General features: G+C 54.2%; 1 protein-coding gene and 1 long non-coding RNA gene across 12 annotated transcripts in view; one reads left to right on the top strand and one right to left on the bottom strand.

Annotated features, from left to right (window-relative positions):
- Positions 1-2,119: 2,119 nt before the first annotated feature.
- LOC142923388 (alpha-2-antiplasmin-like) overlaps positions 2,120-23,967 on the top strand; it is a 27,838-nt gene continuing 5,990 nt past the window's right edge. The window contains exons 1-5 of the mRNA XM_076064475.1: positions 2,120-2,257; positions 10,381-10,465; positions 11,898-11,955; positions 15,953-16,129; positions 23,057-23,197. Coding sequence (XP_075920590.1) covers positions 10,382-10,465; positions 11,898-11,955; positions 15,953-16,129; positions 23,057-23,118 — 381 coding nt within the window. The 5' untranslated portion in view covers positions 2,120-2,257; position 10,381 and the 3' untranslated portion in view covers positions 23,119-23,197. The remainder of the gene's footprint in view (positions 2,258-10,380; positions 10,466-11,897; positions 11,956-15,952; positions 16,130-23,056; positions 23,198-23,967) is intronic.
- Positions 17,102-21,172, bottom strand: LOC142923389 (uncharacterized). Of its 11 annotated transcripts, none has more exons than XR_012940726.1 (4): positions 20,352-21,172; positions 19,934-20,204; positions 17,754-19,871; positions 17,102-17,660 (listed from the first exon to the last, which is right to left on the bottom strand). It is a non-coding gene; the product is annotated as an uncharacterized LOC142923389 (long non-coding RNA). The 11 variants fall into 11 exon arrangements; XR_012940731.1 differs by having other exon boundaries at positions 17,754-19,600; positions 19,783-20,204; XR_012940725.1 differs by having other exon boundaries at positions 17,754-19,600; positions 19,694-20,204.

Genomic DNA, 23,967 nt, shown 5'->3' on the forward strand with positions numbered 1-23,967 from the left:
CAGCCTCTCCTCCGCAGTGAGCGTTCGAACATTCCACGTGGCCACACGAAGTGGCTTTTCGTTGTTTCTGGAGGAGCCCCGAAGGTAGAGATTTAATCTCCTGGCTCCGCCAAATGGGGTTTGGCCAGGAGACGTCATAGACGCCTGTCCCCCTGGAGTCTCTGACACAAGCTTATTAATTAGATATTTTCCCTCGCACCCTTCCAGAGCCCCCATTTAGCCGCTGTGGTGGTCACAAACGCCCCGAAGGGAAAAGGCCAATCGGAATTGGCCCTCCCCCCCACAGCACTGTCCACGATAACGTTGCCTGTCCGGCACCACGGGGAGATAGGGGGTTGTTTTTGCCGCAGACACACACACAGACACACACACAGACACACACAGACACACACACAGACACACACACACAGACACACACACACAGACACACACACACAGACAGACACACACAGACACACACACAGACACACACACAGACAAACACGATCGTTAATGGTTACACGCTACATGAAGGATTGCCGGGAAATCTTTCTCCATGATGACTAAATGTTTGTAGCCAGAGGTAAACCCACACCCCTCCCTCCCTACCTCCCTCCCCTCCCTCCCTCACTCCCCTCCATCCCTCCCTCCCCTCCATCCCTCCCCTCCTTCCCTCCCCTCTCTGCTCTCCCTCCCTCCTCTCCCTCCCTCCCTAGCTCCTCCCTCCCCTTCCCTCCCTCCCTCCCTCCTCTCCCTCCCTCCCTAGCTCCCTCCCCTCCCTCCCTAGCTCCCTCCCTCCCCTCCCTCCCTCCCCTCCATCCCTCCCTCTCCTCCCTCCCCTCCATCCCTCCCTCCCTCCCCTCCATCCCTCCCTCCCTCCCCTTCCCTCTCCTCCCTCCCTCCCTCCTCAACTGAGCCGCTGCACTGATAACACTGAATGAACCCTGATCGCATGAGAATTCAGTTCTTAATCACTGAGGCTCACAGAGCCAGACTAAGGCTCCCTCCCATAGGGTTCAGTGTTAATCACTGAGACTCCCATAGGGTTCAGTGTTAATCACCGAGTCTCCCATAGGGTTCAGTGTTAATCACTGAGACTCCCATAGGGATCAGTGTTAATCACCGAGTCTCCCATAGGGTTCAGTGTTAATCACTGAGACTCCCATAAGGTTCAGTGTTAATCACTGAGGCTCACAGAGCCAGACTAAGGCTCCCTCCCATAGGGTTCAGTGTTAATCACTGAGGCTCACAGAGCCAGACTAAGGCTCCCTCCCATAGGGTTCAGTGTTAATCACTGAGACTCACAGAGCCAGACTAAGGCTCCCTCCCATAGGGTTCAGTGTTAATCACTGAGGCTCACAGAGCCAGACTAAGACTCCCTCCCATAGGGTTCAGTGTTAATCACTGAGACTCCCATAGGGTTCAGTGTTAATCACTGAGACTCCCATAGGGTTCAGTGTTAATCACCGAGACTCCCGCAGGGTTCAATGTTAATCACTGAGACTCCCATAGGGTTCAGTGTTAATCACCGAGACTCCCACAGGGTTCAATGTTAATCACCGAGACTCCCGCAGGGTTCAATGTTAATCACTGAGACTCCCATAGGGTTCAGTGTTAATCACTGAGACTCCCACAGGGTTCAATGTTAATCACTGAGACTCCCATAGAGTTCAGTGTTAATCACTGAGACTCCCATAGGGTTCAGTGTTAATCACCGAGACTCCCACAGGGTTCAGTGTTAATCACTGAGACTCCCACAGGGTTCAGTGTTAATCACTGAGACTCCCATAGGGTTCAGTGTTAATCACTGAGACTCCCACAGGGTTCAGTGTTAATCACTGAGACTCCCACAGGGTTCAGTGTTAATCACTGAGACTCCCGCAGGGTTCAATGTTAATCACTGAGACTCCCATAGGGTTCAGTGTTAATCACCGAGACTCCCACAGGGTTCAATGTTAATCACCGAGACTCCCGCAGGGTTCAATGTTAATCTGGCTCCGTAAGCCTCAATGATTAACATTGAACCCCCACTCTCCCCCCTCTCTCCCCACTTTCCCTTCCCCTATCTCTCTCCCCCCACCCTCCCTGCCCCCCCACCCTCCCTGCCCCCCCCCTCCCCCCCACTCCCCCCACACCTCTCCCCCCACGCAGTTAAAGTCGCGAGCTGTCCCCCTACCCACCGCATAGACCGAGCGAGACTCCCCAACGCACTCAGTGACCATCGCCTGCCGCTGGCTGGCTCGGGTACGGTGCGAAAGAAGTCCTCCACCACCGCCAGGTGAGAGCCTGGCTCTGTGAGCCTCAGTGATTAACACTGAACCCTATGGGAGTCTCAGTGATTAACACTGAACCCTATGGGAGTCTCAGTGATTAACACTGAACCCTATGGGAGTCTCAGTGATTAACACTGAACCCTATGGGAGTCTCAGTGATTAACACTGAACCCTATGGGAGTCTCAGTGATTAACACTGAACCCTATGGGAGTCTCAGTGATTAACACTGAACCCTATGGGAGTCTCAGTGATTAACACTGAACCCTATGGGAGTCTCAGTGATTAACACTGAACCCTATGGGAGTCTCAGTGATTAACACGGAACCCTATGGGAGTCTCAGTGATTAACACTGAACCCTATGGGAGTCTCAGTGATTAACACTGAACCCAGTGGGAGTCTCAGTGATTAACACTGAACCCTATGGGAGTCTCAGTGATTAACACGGAACCCTATGGGAGTCTCAGTGATTAACACTGAACCCTATGGGAGTCTCGGTGATTAACACTGAACCCTGTGGGAGTCTCAGTGATTAACACTGAACCCTATGGGAGTCTCAGTGATTAACACTGAACCCTATGGGAGTCTCGGTGATTAACACTGAACCCTATGGGAGTCTCAGTGATTAACACGGAATCCTATGGGAGTCTCAGTGATTAACACTGAACCCTATGGGAGTCTCGGTGATTAACACTGAACCCTATGGGAGTATCAGTGATTAACACTGAACCCTATGTGAGCCTCAGTGATTAACACTGAACCCTGTGGGAGTCTCAGTGATTAACACTGAACCCTATGGGAGTCTCAGTGATTAACACGGAACCCTATGGGAGTCTCAGTGATTAACACTGAACCCTATGGGAGTCTCGGTGATTAACACTGAACCCTATGGGAGTATCAGTGATTAACACTGAACCCTATGTGAGCCTCAGTGATTAACACTGAACCCTGTGGGAGTCTCAGTGATTAACACTGAACCCTATGGGAGTCTCAGTGATTAACACTGAACCCTATGGGAGTCTCAGTGATTAACACGGAACCCTATGGGAGTCTCAGTGATTAACACTGAACCCTATGGGAGTCTCGGTGATTAACACTGAACCCTATGGGAGTCTCAGTGATTAACACTGAACCCTATGGGAGTCTCAGTGATTAACACTGAACCCTATGGGAGTCTCAGTGATTAACACTGAACCCTATGGGAGTCTCAGTGATTAACACTGAACCCTATGGGAGTCTCGGTGATGAACACTGAACCCTATGGGAGTCTCGGTGATTAACACTGAACCCTGTGGGAGTCTCAGTGATTAACACTGAACCCTATGGGAGTCTCGGTGATGAACACTGAACCCTATGGGAGTATCAGTGATTAACACTGAACCCTATGTGAGCCTCAGTGATTAACACTGAACCCTGTGGGAGTCTCAGTGATTAACACTGAACCCTATGGGAGTCTCAGTGATTAACACGGAACCCTATGGGAGTCTCAGTGATTAACACTGAACCCTATGGGAGTCTCGGTGATTAACACTGAACCCTATGGGAGTATCAGTGATTAACACTGAACCCTATGTGAGCCTCAGTGATTAACACTGAACCCTGTGGGAGTCTCAGTGATTAACACTGAACCCTATGGGAGTCTCAGTGATTAACACTGAACCCTATGGGAGTCTCAGTGATTAACACGGAACCCTATGGGAGTCTCAGTGATTAACACTGAACCCTATGGGAGTCTCGGTGATTAACACTGAACCCTATGGGAGTCTCAGTGATTAACACTGAACCCTATGGGAGTCTCAGTGATTAACACTGAACCCTATGGGAGTCTCAGTGATTAACACTGAACCCTATGGGAGTCTCAGTGATTAACACTGAACCCTATGGGAGTCTCGGTGATGAACACTGAACCCTATGGGAGTCTCGGTGATTAACACTGAACCCTGTGGGAGTCTCAGTGATTAACACTGAACCCTATGGGAGTCTCGGTGATGAACACTGAACCCTATGGGAGTCTCGGTGATGAACACTGAACCCTATGGGAGTCTCAGTGATTAACACTGAACCCTATGGGAGTCTCGGTGATTAACACTGAACCCTATGGGAGTCTCAGTGATTAACACTGAACCCTATGGGAGTCTCGGTGATTAACACTGAACCCTATGGGAGTCTCAGTGATTAACACTGAACCCTATGGGAGTCTCAGTGATTAACACTGAACCCTATGTGAGCCTCAATGATTAACACTGAACCCTATGGGAGTCTCAGTGATTAACACTGAACACTATGGGAGTCTCGGTGATTAACATTGAACCCTATGGGAGTCTCAGTGATTAACACTGAACCCTATGGGAGACTCAGTGATTAACACTGAACTCTATGGGAGTCTCGGTGATTAACACTGAACCCTATGGGAGACTCAGTGATTAACACTGAACCCTATGGGAGTCTCGGTGATTAACACTGAACCCTATGGGAGTCTCAGTGATTAACAGTGAACCCTATGGGAGTCTCAGTGATTAACAGTGAACCCTATGGGAGTCTCAGTGATTAACACTGAACCCTATGGGAGTCTCAGTGATTACCACTGAACCCTATGGGAGTCTCAGTGATTAACACTGAACCCTATGGGAGTCTCAGTGATTAACACTGAACCCTATGGGAGTCTCAGTGATTAACAGTGAACCCTATGGGAGTCTCAGTGATTAACACTGAACCCTATGGGAGTCTCAGTGATTAACACTGAACCCTATGGGAGTCTCAGTGATTAACACTGAACCCTATGGGAGTCTCAGTGATTAACACTGAACCCTATGGGAGTCTCAGTGATTAACACGGAACCCTATGGGAGTCTCAGTGATTAACACTGAACCCTATGGGAGTTTCGGTGATTAACACTGAACCCTATGGGAGTCTCAGTGATTAACACTGAACCCTATGGGAGTCTCAGTGATTAACACTGAACCCTATGGGAGTCTCAGTGATTAACACTGAACCCTATGGGAGTCTCAGTGATTAACACTGAACCCTATGGGAGTCTCAGTGATGAACACTGAACCCTATGGGAGTCTCGGTGATTAACACTGAACCCTGTGGGAGTCTCAGTGATTAACACTGAACCCTATGGGAGTCTCGGTGATGAACACTGAACCCTATGGGAGTCTCGGTGATGAACACTGAACCCTATGGGAGTCTCGGTGATGAACACTGAACCCTATGGGAGTCTCGGTGATTAACACTGAACCCTATGGGAGTCTCAGTGATTAACACTGAACCCTATGGGAGTCTCGGTGATTAACACTGCACCCTATGGGAGTCTCAGTGATTAACACTGAACCCTATGGGAGTCTCAGTGATTAACACTGAACCCTATGGGAGTCTCAGTGATTAACACTGAACCCTATGGGAGTCTCAGTGATTAACACTGAACCCTATGGGAGTCTCGGTGATTAACATTGAACCCTATGGGAGTCTCAGTGATTAACACTGAACCCTATGGGAGACTCAGTGATTAACACTGAACCCTATGGGAGACTCAGTGATTAACACTGAACCCTATGGGAGTCTCGGTGATTAACACTGAACCCTATGGGAGACTCAGTGATTAACACTGAACCCTATGGGAGTCTCGGTGATTAACACTGAACCCTATGGGAGTCTCAGTGATTAACAGTGAACCCTATGGGAGTCTCAGTGATTAACACTGAACCCTATGGGAGTCTCAGTGATTAACACTGAACCCTATGGGAGACTCAGTGATTAACACTGCACCCTATGGGAGTCTCAGTGATTAACACTGAACCCTATGGGAGTCTCAGTGATTAACACTGAACCCTGTGGGAGTCTCAGTGATTAACACTGAACCCTATGGGAGTCTCAGTGATTAACAGTGAACCCTATGGGAGTCTCAGTGATTAACACTGAACCCTATGGGAGTCTCAGTGATTAACACTGAACCCTATGGGAGACTCAGTGATTAACACTGCACCCTATGGGAGTCTCAGTGATTAACACTGAACCCTATGGGAGTCTCAGTGATTAACACTGAACCCTGTGGGAGACTCAGTGATAACACTGAACCCTATGGGAGTCTCAGTGATTAACACTGAATCCTATGGGAGTCTCGGTGATTAACATTGAACCCTATGGGAGTCTCAGTGATTAACACTGAACCCTATGGGAGTCTCGGTGATTAACAACGAACCCTATGGGAGTCTCAGTGATTAACACTGAACCCTGTGGGAGACTCAGTGATAACACTGAACCCTATGGGAGTCTCGGTGATTAACACTGCACCCTATGGGAGTCTCACTGATTAACACTGAACCCTTTGGGAGGGAGCCTTAGTCTGGCTCTGTGAGCCTCAGTGATTAACACTGAACCCTATGGGAGGGAGCCTTAGTCTGGCTCTGTGAGCCTCAGTGATTAACACTGAACTCTATGGGAGAGAGCCTTAGTCTGGCTCTCTGAGCCTCAGTGATTAAGAACTGAACTCAATGGGAGGGAGCCTTAGTCTGGCTCTGTGAGCCTCAGTGATTAATAACTGAACCCTATGGGAGGGAGCCTTAGTCTGGCTCTGTGAGCCTCAGTGGTTAACACTGAACCTTGAGGGAGCCTTAGCCTGGCTCCGTGAGCCTCAGTGATTAACACTGAACCCTATGGGAGGGAGCCTTAGTCTGGTTCTGTGAGCCTCAGTGATTAAGACTGAACCCTATGGGAGGGAGTCTTAGTCTGGCTCTGTGAGCCTCAGTGATTAATAACTGAACCCTATGGGAGGGAGTCTTAGTCTGGCTCTGTGAGCCTCAGTGATTAACACTGAACTCTATGGGAGGGAGCCTTAGTCTGGCTCTGTGAGCCTCAGTGATTAATAACTGAACCATATGGGAGGGAGTCTTAGTCTGGCTCTGTGAGCCTCAGTGATTACAAATGCCGTGGCGAGATGTCGCCTGGTCTACAGGAAGTCGTGGGTTAGATCCTGACACCACAGTGGCTAGGAGATGTTGACTACCTCGCCTGGTATACAGGAGGTCGTGGTTAGATCCTGTGTAACCACAGTGGCTAGGAGATGTTGACTACCTCGCCTGTGGGTCTCTGTGAGTGTGGGTCTCTGTTAGTGTGAGTCTCTGTGGGTCTCTGTGAGTATGGGTCTCTGTGGGTGTCTGTTAGTGTGGGTCTCTGTGAGTGTGGGTCTCTGTGAGTCTCTGTTAGTGTGGGTCTCTGTGGGTCTCTGTTAGTGTGGGTCTCTGTGGGTCTCTGTGAGTGTGGGTCTCTGTGGGTCTCTGTGAGTATGGGTCTCTGTGAGTGTGGGTCTCTGTGGGTCTCTGTTAGTGTGGGTCTCTGTGGGTCTCTGTGAGTGTGGGTCTCTGTGAGTGTGGGTCTCTGTGAGTCTCTGTTAGTGTGGGTCTCTGTGGGTCTCTGTGAGTGTGGGTCTCTGTGGGTGTGGGTCTCTGTGGGTCTCTGTGAGTGTGGGTCTCTGTGTGTCTATGAGTCTCTGTGGGTCTCTGTGGGTCTCTATGCATCTCTATTAATCTGTGTCTCTATGGGTCTCTGTGTGTCTACATGAGTCTCTATGCATCACTATTAGTCTCAGTGTCTCTATGGGTCTCTATGGGTCTCTGTGTGTCTACATGGATCTCTGTGTGTCTACATGGGTCTCTATGCATCTCTATTGATCTGTGTGTCTCTATGGGTCTCTGTGTGTCGACATGGGTCTCTATGCATCTTTACTGATCTGTATGCCTCTATGGGTCTCTATGGGTCTCTGTGTGTCTACATGGGTCTCTATGCATCTCCATTGATCTCTAGGAATCTCTATTAATCACTGGGTCTCTGTGTGTCTCTCTTCGTTTAGAGGATTTGGCTGTGGCTAGAAATTCCCACGTGGTCATTGATGATGATGATATCAGCCACCCTTGACTCTTTAAACAACGAGGGGGGTCCTTAGGGGTTGGGGGGGACTTTTATTTTGAAGGGTGGCCCCGTGGGGTTGAGCGAGAGGGGAGGGGGGTCCTTAGGGGTTGGGGGGGGGGCTTTTATTTTGAAGGGTGGCCCCGTGGGGTTGAGCGAGAGAGGGGGGGGTCCTTAGGGGTTGGGGGGGACTTTTATTTTGAAGGGTGGCCCCGTGGGGTTCAGCGAGGTTCCACCCCCCCACCCCCCACTGTTGACTCTTTAAATACCGCGGGGTAAGTCTGTGTACAGGGAGAGTCAACATCACGACAATGATTTACACGGTGGTGATGGTGGTGGTGATGGTGGTGGTGATGGTGGTGATGGTGTTGGTGATGGTGGTGGTGATGGTGGTGGTGATGGTGGTGGTGATGGTGGTGGTGGTGACGGTGGTGGTGATGGAGGTGGTGGCGATGGAGGTGGTGGCGATGGAGGTGATGGAGGTGGTGATGGTGGTGGTGATGATGGTGGTGATGGTGGTGACGGTGGTGGTGATGGAGGTGGTGGCGATGGAGGTGATGGTAGTGATGATGGTGGTGATGGTGGTGGTGGTGTTGATGGTGGTGATGGTGGTGGTGATGGTGGTGATGGTGGTGGTGATGGTGGTGATGGTGGTGGTGGTGATGGTGGTGGTGATGGTGGTGGTGATGGCGGTGATGGTGGTGGTGATGGTGGAGGTGGTGGTGATGGTGGTGATGGTGGTGATGGTGGTGATGGTGGTGGTGGTGATGGTGGTGGTGACGGTGGTGGTGATGGAGGTGGTGGCGATGGAGGTGGTGGCGATGGAGGTGATGGAGGTGGTGATGGTGGTGGTGATGATGGTGCTGATGGTGGTGACGGTGGTGGTGATGGAGGTGGTGGCGATGGAGGTGATGGTAGTGATGACGGTGGTGATGGTGGTGGTGGTGTTGATGGTGGTGGTGATGATGGTGGTGGTGGTGGTGTTGGTGATGGAGGTGGTGTTGGTGGTGGTGTTGGTGATGATGGTGGTGGCGGTGATGGTGGTGGTGATGGAGGTGATGGTGGTGTTGGTGATGATGGTGGCGATGGTGTTGGTGATGGTGGTGGTTGTGGTGGTGGTTATGGAGCTGATCTGCCCACTGACCATCGACTAGTCATCTGTAAGATGCGCCTGCCATTCTTCCACTCCGGTGGTGGGTGTACACCCAGGACCCCATTCCAACCTAAAGTGGCCTGGTCTCAGCTAGCTGATGAAAGTTGCAAGCGAGAATTTCATCATCGCTTGCGGCTGGGGTTGGCATCGTCCCCCACTCCTCCTGATGTCGAGGGTAAATGGGCGAGGTTTAGGACTGTGACTCATGCAGCTGCATTGGCTGCTTTGGGTACGCGGTCCAGACCTCCCCAGAGACCCTGGCTGACAGAGGAGTTGTTCAGGATGGCTGAGAAAAAGCGACAGGCCCACTGTCATCGGCTACAGCATCCCACGTCAGAGAATGAGGAGGCTTACCGCAGCCTTCGCTCGGAGGTTCGGAGAGCCGTGAGGCGCTGCAAGGATGGGTGGTGGTCGCGGGTTGCTGAGGAGATGGAGTCTGCCTAAGTGGCCCGCGATCACAAATCGCTCTGAAGTAACACCTATCACCATGCTTAGGGGAAAGAACGGTGATCCAACGGTGATCCAAAGCTGTTCCTGGGGGTCTCCGATCGATGGTGGTGGTGGTGATGGACGTGGTGGTGGTGGTGATGGTGTAGATGAAGGTAGTGGTGGTGATGGTTGTGGTGGTGGTGGTAATGGTGGTGGTGGTGATGGTGGTGATGGTGGTGGTGATGGTGGTGATGGTGGTGATGGTGGTGGTGATGGTGATGATGGTGGTGGTAATGGTGGTGATGGTGGTGGTGATGGTGGTGGTGATGGTGATGATGGTGGTGGTGATGGTGATGGTGGTGGTGATGGTGGTGGTGATGGTGGTGGTGATGGTGGTGATGGTGGTGGTGATGGTGATGATGGTGGTGGTGATGGTGGTGGTGATGGTGGTGATGGTGGTGGGGATGATGGTGGTGATGATGGTGGTGGTGGTGATGGTGGTGGTGGTATTTGTGGTGTTAATGGTGGTGACCATGACGACGAAGACGTAGGCGATGACGTAGGCGATGTCACCGATGACGTCACCGATGACGTCACCGACCGTCACAATGGCTTACCACGTGGCGTTTCTTCCGTCCCCCAGAATGCATTGGGCTCTTCGCTGCCTGCTGCTGAGCGCCGTGATTGGCTGCCTGCATGCGACCAAGGACAGTGGACGATTCGCAAAGGTGACGAAGCCGATTCAACATCTTGAGGCCTTGTCTCAGGCAACTCCTGAGACACTGTCTCAGTGTCTAGACAGTGGAGACACGTGTCTCAGTGTCTAGACAGCTGAGACCGTGTCTCAGTGTCTCAGTGTCTAGAAACTGAGACACTGAGACCGTGTCTCGGTGTCTCAGCTGTCTCAGTGTCTCGGTGTCTCAGTGTCTAGACAGCTGAGACCGTGTCTCAGTGTCTCAGTGTCTAGACAGCTGAGACCGTGTCTCAGTGTCTCAGTGTCTCAGTGTCTAGACAGCTGAGACACTGTCTCAGTGTCTAGACAGCTGAGACCGTGTCTCAGTGTCTCAGTGTCTCAGTGTCTAGACAGCTGAGACCGTGTCTCAGTGTCTAGACAGCTGAGACACTGAGACACTGAGACACTGAGACACGGTCTCAGCTGTCTCGACACTGAAACCGTGTCTCAGTGTCTAGACAGTGGAGCCCGTGTCTCAGTGTCTCAGTGTCTAGAAACTGAGACACTGAGACCGTGTCTCGGTGTCTCAGCTGTCTCAGTGTCTCGGTGACTCAGTATCTAGACACTGAGACACGTGTCCGAGACACGTGACGGTCTCAGCTGTCTAGACAGCTGAGACACTGAGACACTGAGACACTGAGACACGGTCTCAGCTGTCTAGACACTGAGACCGTGTCTCAGTGTCTAGTGTCTCAGTGTCTCAGTGTCTAGACAGCTGAGACCGTGTCTCAGTGTCTCAGTGTCTCAATGTCTAGACAGCTGAGACACGTGTCTCAGAGTCTAGACAGTGGAGACGGTATCTCAGTGTCTCAGTGCCTCAGTGTCTAGAAACTGAGACACTGAAACCGTGTCTCGGTGTCTCAGCTGTCTCAGTGTCTCGACAGCTGAGACCGTGTCTCAGTGTCTAGACACTGAGACACGTGTCTCCACTGTCTAGACAGCTTAGACACGTGTCTCAGTGTCTCAGCTGTCTAGACACTGAGACCGTGTCTCAGTGTCTAGACAGCTGAGACCGTGTCTCAGTGTCTCAGTGTATAGACAGCTGAGACACTGAGACACTGAGACCGTGTCTCGGTATCTCAGCTGTCTCAGTGTCTCGGTGTCTCAGCTGTCTCAGTGTCTAGACAGTGGAGACAGTGTTTCAGTGTCTAGACACTGAGACACTGAGACACTGAAAACGTGTCTCAGTGTCTCAGCTGTCTAGACACTGAAACCGTGTCTCAGTGTCTAGACAGTGGAGACCGTGTCTCAGTGTCTCAGTGTCTAGAAACTGAGACACTGAAACCGTGTCTCAGTGTCTAGACAGCTGAGACCGTGTCTCAGTGTCTAGAAACTGAGACACTGAGACCGTGTCTCGGTGTCTCAGTGTCTCGGTGTCTCAGCTGTCTAGGTTGAAGTTCTATCAACTTTCTTCTCTATTTCCCCAGGAGGATGACGCCCGCAAAACCCACGGACCGTTCAGAGGCACAGACAAAGCTCCCCCAGGTAGCCTCTAGCAGGGCTGTAGGGGCAAGTGCTGTTAGCTAGCGAGTGGCAGCAGCAGTGTCTATGTACTACACACACCACACACAGACAAAGCTACCCCAGGTAGCCTCTAGCAGGGCTGTAGGTGCAAGTGCTGTTAGCTGGCGAGTAGCATCAGCAGTGTCTATGTACTACACACACCACACACAGACAAAGCTACCCCAGGTAGTCTCTAGCAGGGCTGTAGGTGCAAGTGCTGTTAGCTGGCGAGTAGCATCAGCAGTGTCTATGTACTACACACACCACACACAGACAAAGCTCCCCCAGGTAGCCTCTAACAGGGCTGTAGGGGCAAGTGCTGTTAGCTTGCGAGTAGCAGCAGCAGTGTCTATGTACTACACACACCACACACAGACAAAGCTACCCCAGGTAGCCTCTAGCAGGGCTGTAGGCCTTTGTTCACTACACCCATAGACTCACCACACAGAGACCCATAGATTCACCACACAGAGACCCATAGACTCACCACACAGAGACCCACAGACTCACCACACAGAGACCCATAGACTCACCACACAGAGACCCATAGACTCACCACACAGAGACCCACAGACTCACCACACAGAGACCCACAGACTCACCACACAGAGACCCACAGACTCACCACACAGAGACCCATAGACTCACAACACAGAGACCCCAAAGACTCACCACACAAAGACCCATAGACTCACCACACAGAGACCCACAGACTCGCCACACAGAGACCCCATGACTCACCACACAGAGACCCACAGACTCACCACACAGAGACCCACAGACTCACCACACAGAGACCCACAGACTCACCACACAGAGACCCATAGACTCACTACACAGAGACCCATAGACTCACCACACAGATACCCACAGACTCACCACACAGAGACCCATAGACTCACCACACAGAGACCCATAGACTCACCACACAGAGACCCATAGACTCACCACACAGAGATCCACAGACTCACCACACAGAGACCCATAGACACACCACATAGAGACCCACAGACTCACCAGACAGAGACCATAGACTTACCACACTGAGACCCATAGACTCACCAGACAGAGACCCACAGACTCACCACACAGAGACCCATAGACTCACCACAGAGACCCACAGACTCACCACACAGAGACCCACAGACTCACCACACAGAGAGCCACAGACTCACCACACAGAGACCCACAGACTCACCACACAGAGACCCGTAGACCCACCACCCATAGACTCACCACACAGTGACCCATAGACTCACCACACAGAGACCCATAGACTCACCACTCATAGACTCACCACACAGAGACCCATAGACTCACCACCCATAGACTCACCACACAGAGACCCATAGACTCACCACCCATAGACTCACCATACAGAGACCCATAGACTCACCACACAGAGACCCATAGACTCACCACACAGAGACCCATAGACTCACCACACAGAGACCCGTAGACTCACCACACAGAGACCCACAGACTCACCACACAGAGACCCCATGACTCACCACACAGAGACCCACAGACTCACCACACAGAGACCCACAGACTCACCACACAGAGACCCACAGACTCACCACACAGAGACCCATAGACTCACTACACAGAGACCCATAGACTCACCACACAGATACCCACAGACTCACCACACAGAGACCCATAGACTCACCACACAGAGACCCATAGACTCACCACACAGAGACCCATAGACTCACCACACAGAGACCCACAGACTCACCACACAGAGACCCATAGACACACCACATAGAGACCCACAGACTCACCAGACAGAGACCATAGACTCACCACACTGAGACCCATAGACTCACCAGACAGAGACCCACAGACTCACCACACAGAGACCCATAGACTCATCACACAGAGACCCATAGACTCACCACACAGAGACCCACAGACTCACCACACAGAGACCCACAGACTCACCACACAGAGACCCACAGACTCACCACACAGAGACCCGTAGACCCACCACCCATAGACTCACCACACAGTGACCCATAGACTCACCACACAGAGACCCATAGACTCACCACCCATAGACTCACCACACAGAGACCCATAGACTCACCACCCATAGACTCACCACACAGAGACCCATAGACTCACCACCCATAGACTCACCATACAGAGACCCATAGACTCACCACACAGAGACCCACAGACTCACCACACAGAGACCCATAGACTCACCACACAGAGACCCATAGACTCACCACACAGAGACCCGTAGACTCACCACACAGAGACCCACAGACTCACCACCCATAGACTCACCACACAGAGACCCACAGACTCATCACACAGAGACCCAGAGACTCACCACAAAGAGACCCACAGACTCACCACACAGAGACCCACAGACTCACCACACAGAGACCCACAGACTCACCACACAGAGACCCATAGACTCACAACACAGAGACCCCAAAGACTCACCACACAAAGACCCATAGACTCACCACACAGAGACCCACAGACTCACCACACAGAGACCCCATGACTCACCACACAGAGACCCACAGACTCACCACACAGAGACCCACAGACTCACCACACAAAGACCCACAGACTCACCACACAGAGACCCATAGACTCACTACACAGAGACCCACAGACTCACCACACAGAGACCCATAGACTCACCACACAGAGACCCATAGACTCACCACACAGAGACCCATAGACTCACCATACAGAGACCCACAGACTCACCACACAGAGACCCATAGACACACCACATAGAGACCCACAGACTCACCAGACAGAGACCATAGACTCACCACACTGAGACCCATAGACTCACCAGACAGAGACCCACAGACTCACCACACAGAGACCCATAGACTCATCACACAGAGACCCATAGACTCACCACACAGAGACCCACAGACTCACCACACAGAGACCCACAGACTCACCACACAGAGACCCACAGACTCACCACACAGAGACCCGTAGACCCACCACCCATAGACTCACCACACAGAGACCCATAGACTCACCACACAGAGACCCATAGACTCACCACCCATAGACTCACCACACAGAGACCCATAGACTCACCACCCATAGACTCACCACACAGAGACCCATAGACTCACCACCCATAGACTCACCATACAGAGACCCATAGACTCACCACACAGAGACCCATAGACTCACCACACAGAGACCCATAGATTCACCACACAGAGACCCGTAGACTCACCACACAGAGACCCACAGACTCACCACACAGAGACCCACAGACTCATCACACAGAGACTCATAGACTCACCACACAGAGGCTCACCAACCACAGACTCACCACACGGAGACCTACAGACTCACCACACAGAGACCTACAGACTCACCACACAGAGACCCATAGACTCACCACACAGAGACCCACAGACTCACCACACAGAGACCCGTAGACCCACCACCCATAGACTCACCACACAGAGACCCGTAGACTCACCACACAGAGACCCACAGACTCACCACACAGAGACCCATAGACTCACCACACAGAGACCCATAGACTCACCACACAGAGACCCATAGACTCACCACACAGAGACCCATAGACTCACCACCCATAGACTCACCACACAGAGACCCATAGACTCACCACCCATAGACTCACCACACAGAGACCCATAGACTCACCACCCATAGACTCACCACACAGAGACCCATAGACTCACCACCCATAGACTCACCACAGAGAGACCCGTAGACTCACCACACAGATACCCACAGACTCAGCACCCAAAGACTCACCACACAGAGACCCATAGACTCACCACCCATAGACTCACCACACAGAGACCCACAGACTCACCACACAGAGACCCACAGACTCACCACCCATAGACTCACCACACAGAGACCCATAGACTCACCACACAGAGACCCGTAGACCCACCACTCCCCCTCCCCCCACCCCCCTGCCGCCCCTCCCCTCCGCCAGAGGCCCCCTGTGACGTCTCACTAGCGCCCAGCCCCCAGGAGGTGGAGCGTGTCGTGGAGGCCATCTTGGAGCTAGGCCTCAGCCTGTTCCGCGTGCTGGACAGCGCCCTGCCACCCACCACCAACATCGTCATCTCGCCAGTCAGCATCGCCATGGTGCTCGCTAACCTCGCCCTGGGTACCTCCTCTCGTCCTGCACATCCTCACTACCTCACTACCTACCTAGCCACCTCTTCACTCACTCCCTCGCCCGCTACCTCTTCACTCACTAGCTACCTAGCCCGCTACCTCTTCACTCACTAGCTACCTAGCCCGCTACCTCTTCACTCACTAGCTACCTAGCCCGCTACCTCTTCACTCACTAGCTACCTAGCCCGCTACCTCTTCACTCACTAGCTACCTAGCCCGCTACCTCTTCACTCACTAGCTACCTAGCCCGCTACCTCTTCACTCCCTCACTAGCCCGCTACCTCTTCACTCACTAGCTACCTAGCCCGCTACCTCTTCACTCCCTCACTAGCTACCTAGCCCGCTACCTCTTCACTCACTAGCTACCTAGCCCGCTACCTCTTCACTCACTAGCTACCTAGCCCGCTACCTCTTCACTCACTAGCTACCTAGCCCACTACCTCTTCACTCACTAGCTAGCCCGCTACCTCTTCACTCACTAGCTACCTAGCCCGCTACCTCTTCACTCACTAGCTACCTAGCCCGCTACCTCTTCACTCACTAGCTACCTAGCCCGCTACCTCTTCACTCACTAGCTAGCCCGCTACCTCTTCACTCACTAGCTACCTAGCCCGCTACCTCTTCACTCACTAGCTACCTAGCCCGCTACCTCTTCACTCACTAGCTAGCCCGCTACCTCTTCACTCACTAGCTACCTAGCCCGCTACCTCTTCACTCCCTCACTAGCTACCTAGCCCGCTACCTCTTCACTCCCTCACTAGCCCGCTACCTCTTCACTCACTAGCTACCTAGCCCGCTACCTCTTCACTCACTAGCTACCTAGCCCGCTACCTCTTCACTCCCTCACTAGCTACCTAGCCCGCTACCTCTTCACTCACTAGCTACCTAGCCCGCTACCTCTTCACTCACTAGCTAGCCCGCTACCTCTTCACTCACTAGCTACCTAGCCCACTACCTCTTCACTCACTAGCTAGCCCGCTACCTCTTCACTCACTAGCTACCTAGCCCGCTACCTCTTCACTCACTAGCTACCTAGCCCGCTACCTCTTCACTCACTAGCTAGCCCGCTACCTCTTCACTCACTAGCTACCTAGCCCGCTACCTCTTCACTCACTAGCTACCTAGCCCGCTACCTCTTCACTCACTAGCTACCTAGCCCGCTACCTCTTCACTCACTAGCTACCTAGCCCGCTACCTCTTCACTCCCTCACTAGCTACCTAGCCCGCTACCTCTTCACTCCCTCACTAGCCCGCTACCTCTTCACTCACTAGCTACCTAGCCCGCTACCTCTTCACTCACTAGCTACCTAGCCCGCTACCTCTTCACTCACTAGCTACCTAGCCCGCTACCTCTTCACTCACTCCCTAGCCCGCTACCTCTTCACTCGCTAGCTACCTAGCCCGCTACCTCTTCACTCACTAGCTACCTAGCCCGCTACCTCTTCACTCGCTAGCTACCTAGCCCGCTACCTCTTCACTCGCTAGCTACCTAGCCCGCTACCTCTTCACTCGCTAGCTACCTAGCCCGCTACCTCTTCACTCACTAGCTACCTAGCCCGCTACCTCTTCACTCACTAGCTACCTAGCCCGCTACCTCTTCACTCACTAGCTACCTAGCCCGCTACCTCTTCACTCCCTCACTAGCCCGCTACCTCTTCACTCACTAGCTACCTAGCCCGCTACCTCTTCACTCCCTCACTAGCCCGCTACCTCTTCACTCACTAGCTACCTAGCCCGCTACCTCTTCACTCACTAGCTACCTAGCCCGCTACCTCTTCACTCACTCCCTAGCCCGCTACCTCTTCACTCACTAGCTACCTAGCCCGCTACCTCTTCACTCGCTAGCTACCTAGCCCGCTACCTCTTCACTCGCTAGCTACCTAGCCCGCTACCTCTTCACTCACTAGCTACCTAGCCCGCTACCTCTTCACTCACTAGCTACCTAGCCCGCTACCTCTTCACTCGCTAGCTACCTAGCCCGCTACCTCTTCACTCGCTAGCTACCTAGCCCGCTACCTCTTCACTCGCTAGCTACCTAGCCCGCTACCTCTTCACTCCCTCACTAGCCCGCTACCTCTTCACTCACTAGCTACCTAGCCCGCTACCTCTTCACTCACTAGCTACCTAGCCCGCTACCTCTTCACTCACTAGCTACCTAGCCCGCTACCTCTTCACTCACTCCCTAGCCCGCTACCTCTTCACTCGCTAGCTACCTAGCCCGCTACCTCTTCACTCACTAGCTACCTAGCCCGCTACCTCTTCACTCACTAGCTACCTAGCCCGCTACCTCTTCACTCGCTAGCTACCTAGCCCGCTACCTCTTCACTCGCTAGCTACCTAGCCCGCTACCTCTTCACTCGCTAGCTACCTAGCCCGCTACCTCTTCACTCACTAGCTACCTAGCCCGCTACCTCTTCACTCACTAGCTACCTAGCCCGCTACCTCTTCACTCACTAGCTACCTAGCCCGCTACCTCTTCACTCCCTCACTAGCCCGCTACCTCTTCACTCACTAGCTACCTAGCCCGCTACCTCTTCACTCGCTAGCTACCTAGCCCGCTACCTCTTCACTCGCTAGCTACCTAGCCCGCTACCTCTTCACTCACTAGCTACCTAGCCCGCTACCTCTTCACTCACTAGCTACCTAGCCCGCTACCTCTTCACTCACTAGCTACCTAGCCCGCTACCTCTTCACTCGCTAGCTACCTAGCCCGCTACCTCTTCACTCGCTAGCTACCTAGCCCGCTACCTCTTCACTCACTAGCTACCTAGCCCGCTACCTCTTCACTCACTAGCTACCTAGCCCGCTACCTCTTCACTCACTAGCTACCTAGCCCGCTACCTCTTCACTCCCTCACTAGCCCGCTACCTCTTCACTCACTAGCTACCTAGCCCGCTACCTCTTCACTCCCTCACTAGCCCGCTACCTCTTCACTCACTAGCTACCTAGCCCGCTACCTCTTCACTCACTAGCTACCTAGCCCGCTACCTCTTCACTCACTCCCTAGCCCGCTACCTCTTCACTCACTAGCTACCTAGCCCGCTACCTCTTCACTCGCTAGCTACCTAGCCCGCTACCTCTTCACTCGCTAGCTACCTAGCCCGCTACCTCTTCACTCACTAGCTACCTAGCCCGCTACCTCTTCACTCACTAGCTACCTAGCCCGCTACCTCTTCACTCGCTAGCTACCTAGCCCGCTACCTCTTCACTCGCTAGCTACCTAGCCCGCTACCTCTTCACTCGCTAGCTACCTAGCCCGCTACCTCTTCACTCCCTCACTAGCCCGCTACCTCTTCACTCACTAGCTACCTAGCCCGCTACCTCTTCACTCACTAGCTACCTAGCCCGCTACCTCTTCACTCACTAGCTACCTAGCCCGCTACCTCTTCACTCACTCCCTAGCCCGCTACCTCTTCACTCGCTAGCTACCTAGCCCGCTACCTCTTCACTCGCTAGCTACCTAGCCCGCTACCTCTTCACTCACTAGCTACCTAGCCCGCTACCTCTTCACTCACTAGCTACCTAGCCCGCTACCTCTTCACTCACTAGCTACCTAGCCCGCTACCTCTTCACTCCCTCACTAGCCCGCTACCTCTTCACTCACTAGCTACCTAGCCCGCTACCTCTTCACTCACTAGCTACCTAGCCCGCTACCTCTTCACTCACTCCCTAGCCCGCTACCTCTTCACTCACTAGCTACCTAGCCCGCTACCTCTTCACTCGCTAGCTACCTAGCCCGCTACCTCTTCACTCACTAGCTACCTAGCCCGCTACCTCTTCACTCACTAGCTACCTAGCCCGCTACCTCTTCACTCCCTCACTAGCCCGCTACCTCTTCACTCACTAGCTACCTAGCCCGCTACCTCTTCACTCACTAGCTACCTAGCCCGCTACCTCTTCACTCACTAGCTACCTAGCCCGCTACCTCTTCACTCACTCCCTAGCCCGCTACCTCTTCACTCACTAGCTACCTAGCCCGCTACCTCTTCACTCGCTAGCTACCTAGCCCGCTACCTCTTCACTCGCTAGCTACCTAGCCCGCTACCTCTTCACTCGCTAGCTACCTAGCCCGCTACCTCTTCACTCACTCCCTAGCCCGCTACCTCTTCACTCACTAGCTACCTAGCCCGCTACCTCTTCACTCACTAGCTACCTAGCCCGCTACCTCTTCACTCACTCCCTAGCCCGCTACCTCTTCACTCACTAGCTACCTAGCCCGCTACCTCTTCACTCCCTCACTAGCCCGCTACCTCTTCACTCACTAGCTACCTAGCCCGCTACCTCTTCACTCCCTCACTAGCCCGCTACCTCTTCACTCACTAGCTACCTAGCCCGCTACCTCTTCACTCACTAGCTACCTAGCCCGCTACCTCTTCACTCACTCCCTAGCCCGCTACCTCTTCACTCACTAGCTACCTAGCCCGCTACCTCTTCACTCACTAGCTACCTAGCCCGCTACCTCTTCACTCACTCCCTAGCCCGCTACCTCTTCACTCACTAGCTACCTAGCCCGCTACCTCTTCACTCCCTCACTAGCCCGCTACCTCTTCACTCACTAGCTACCTAGCCCGCTACCTCTTCACTCCCTCACTAGCCCGCTACCTCTTCACTCACTAGCTACCTAGCCCGCTACCTCTTCACTCACTAGCTACCTAGCCCGCTACCTCTTCACTCACTCCCTAGCCCGCTACCTCTTCACTCACTAGCTACCTAGCCCGCTACCTCTTCACTCACTAGCTACCTAGCCCGCTACCTCTTCACTCACTAGCTACCTAGCCCGCTACCTCTTCACTCACTAGCTACCTAGCCCGCTACCTCTTCACTCACTCCCTAGCCCGCTACCTCTTCACTCACTAGCTACCTAGCCCGCTACCTCTTCACTCGCTAGCTACCTAGCCCGCTACCTCTTCACTCGCTAGCTACCTAGCCCGCTACCTCTTCACTCACTCCCTAGCCCGCTACCTCTTCACTCACTAGCTACCTAGCCCGCTACCTCTTCACTCGCTAGCTACCTAGCCCGCTACCTCTTCACTCCCTCACTACCCCCCTCCCTCCCTCCTCCCTCCCTCCCTAGTCCCCCCCTCCCTCCCTAGCCCCCTCCCTCCCTCCCTCCTCCCTCCCCCCTCCCTCCCTAGCCTCCTCCCTCCCTAGCCCCCCCTCCCTCCCTAGCCCCCTCCCTCCCTCTCCCCTCCCTCCCTAGCCCCCCTCCCTCCCTATCCCCCTTCCTCCCTCCCTTCCTCCCCCCCCTCCCTAGCCCCCTCCCTAGTCCCCCCCTCCCTCCCTAGCCCCCCCCCCTCCCTCCCTAGCCCCCTCCCTCCCCCCTCCCTCCCTAGCCCCCTCCCTCCCCCTAGTTTCTGGCCATCGTTTCGGCGGCTTCTCCTCTTTCTGTTCTCCTCGCGGGCGACTGTCCCTCAACGCGGACGCGCAACCCTAGCCAGGGGGTCACCAAACCTAGCCAGGGGGTCACCAAACCTAGCCAGGGGTCACCAAACCTAGCCAGGGGTCAGGGGTCACCAAACCTAGCCAGGGGTCACCAAACCTAGCCAGGGGTCACCAAACCTAGCCAGGGTCACCAAACCTAGCCAGGGGTCAGGGGTCACCAAACCTAGCCAGGGGGTCACCAAACCTAGCCAGGGGTCACCAAACCTAGCCAGGGGTCACCGAACCTAGCCAGGGTCACCAAACCTAGCCAGGGGGTCACCAAACCTAGCCAGGGGTCACCAAACCTAGCCAGGGGTCAGGGGTCACCAAACCTAGCCAGGGGTCACCAAACCTAGCCAGGGGTCACCAAACCTAGCCAGGGTCAGGGGTCACCAAACCTAGCCAGGGGTCACCAAACCTAGCCAGGGGGTCACCAAACCTAGCCAGGGGTCACCAAACCTAGCCAGGGTCAGGGGTCACCAACCCTAGCCAGGGGGTCACCAAACCTAGCCAGGGGTCACCAAACCTAGCCAGGGGTCAGGGGTCACCAAACCTAGCCAGGGGGTCACCAAACCTAGGCCAGGGGTCACCAAACCTAGCCAGGGTCACCAAACCTAGCCAGGGGTCACCAAACCTAGCCAGGGGGTCACCAAACCTAGCCAGGGGTCACCAACCTAGCCAGGGGTCAGGGGTCACCAAACCTAGCCAGGGGGTCACCAAACCTAGCCAGGGGGTCACCAAACCTAGCCAGGGGTCAGGGGTCACCAAACCTAGCCCAGGGGTCACCAAACCTAGCCAGGGGGTCACCAAACCTAGCCAGAGTTCACCAAACCTAGCCAGGGGTCACAAAACACAGCCAGGGGTCAGGGGTCACCAAACCTAGCCAGGGTTTACCAAACCTAGCCAGGGGTCAGGGGTCACCAAACCTAGCCAGGGGTCACCAAACCTAGCCAGGGGTCACCAAACCTAGCCAGGGGTCACCAAACCTAGCCAGAGGTCACCAAACCTAGCCAGGGTCAGGGGTCACCAAACCTAGCCAGGGGTCACCAAACCTAGCCAGGGGTCACCAAACCTAGCCAGGGGTCAGGGGTCACCAAACCTAGCCAGGGTTTACCAAACCTAGCCAGGGGTCAGGGGTCACCAAACCTAGCCAGGGGTCACCAAACCTAGCCAGGGGTCACCAAACCTAGCCAGGGGTCACCAAACCTGGAAGTGGTGACGGTGGTGGTGGTGGTGGTGCTGGTGACGGTGGTGGTGACGGTGGTGGTGGTGACGGTGGTGGTGGTGGTGATGGTGGTGGTGGTGACGGTGGTGGTGGTGACGGTGGTGGGTGGTGGTGGTGATGGTGGTGGTGATGGTGGTGGTGATGGTGGTGGTGGTGATGGTGGTGGTGATGGTGGTGGTGGTGACGGTGGTGGTGGTGATGGTGGTGGTGGTGATGGTGGTGGTGATGGTGGTGGTGGTGACGGTGATGGTGGTGGTGGTGACGTTCCAGGTGCCGAGGGCGAGACCAAGCGGGAGCTCCTCGGCCTTCTCGCCCTCCAGAAACGACTGTGACCACCGCATCCTCCGCTTCGTGTTCGGCACGCTCGCCGAGGAGACACCACAGTGGCGTCGCACGTGTTCCTGCGTCGAGGTGACACCACCACAACCACCACCACAACCACCACCACCACCACCACAACCACCACCACCATCACCACCATCACCACCACCACCACCACCACAACACCACTACCACCACCACCACCACCACAACACCACTACCACCACCACCACTACCACCACAACACCACTACACCACCACCACAACCACCACCACCACCACAACCACCAGCACAACACCACTACCACCACCACCACTACCACCACAAACACCACTACCACCACCACCACTACCACCACAAACACCACTACCACCACTCCACCACCACTACCACCACAACACCACTACCACCACCACCACCACAACCCACCACCACCACAACCACCACCACCACCACCACTACCACCATCACCACCATCACCACCACAACCACCACCACCACCACCACTACCACCATCACCACCACAACACCATCACCATCACCACCACCATCACCACCATCACCACCATCACTACCACCATCACCACCATCACCACCATCACTACCACCACCACCACTACCACCACCACCATCACCACCATCACTACCACCTCCACCACCCCACCACCCACCACCACACCTCCACACAACCACCACCACCCACCACCTACCACCACACAACACTCACCCACAGCCACCCCACCACCACCACTACCACCCACCACCACCATCCACCACCACCACCATCACCACCATCACCACCACACCACCACCACCACCACACCACCATCACCACCACCACCACCATCACCACCAACCA

This window comes from Petromyzon marinus, unplaced genomic scaffold (genome assembly GCF_048934315.1).
Source record: "Petromyzon marinus isolate PM22_M1 ecotype Great Lakes invasive population unplaced genomic scaffold, UKy_Petmar_22M1.pri1.0 PM_Scaffold_48, whole genome shotgun sequence".
In the NCBI taxonomy this organism is placed as follows: domain Eukaryota; kingdom Metazoa; phylum Chordata; class Hyperoartia; order Petromyzontiformes; family Petromyzontidae; genus Petromyzon; species Petromyzon marinus.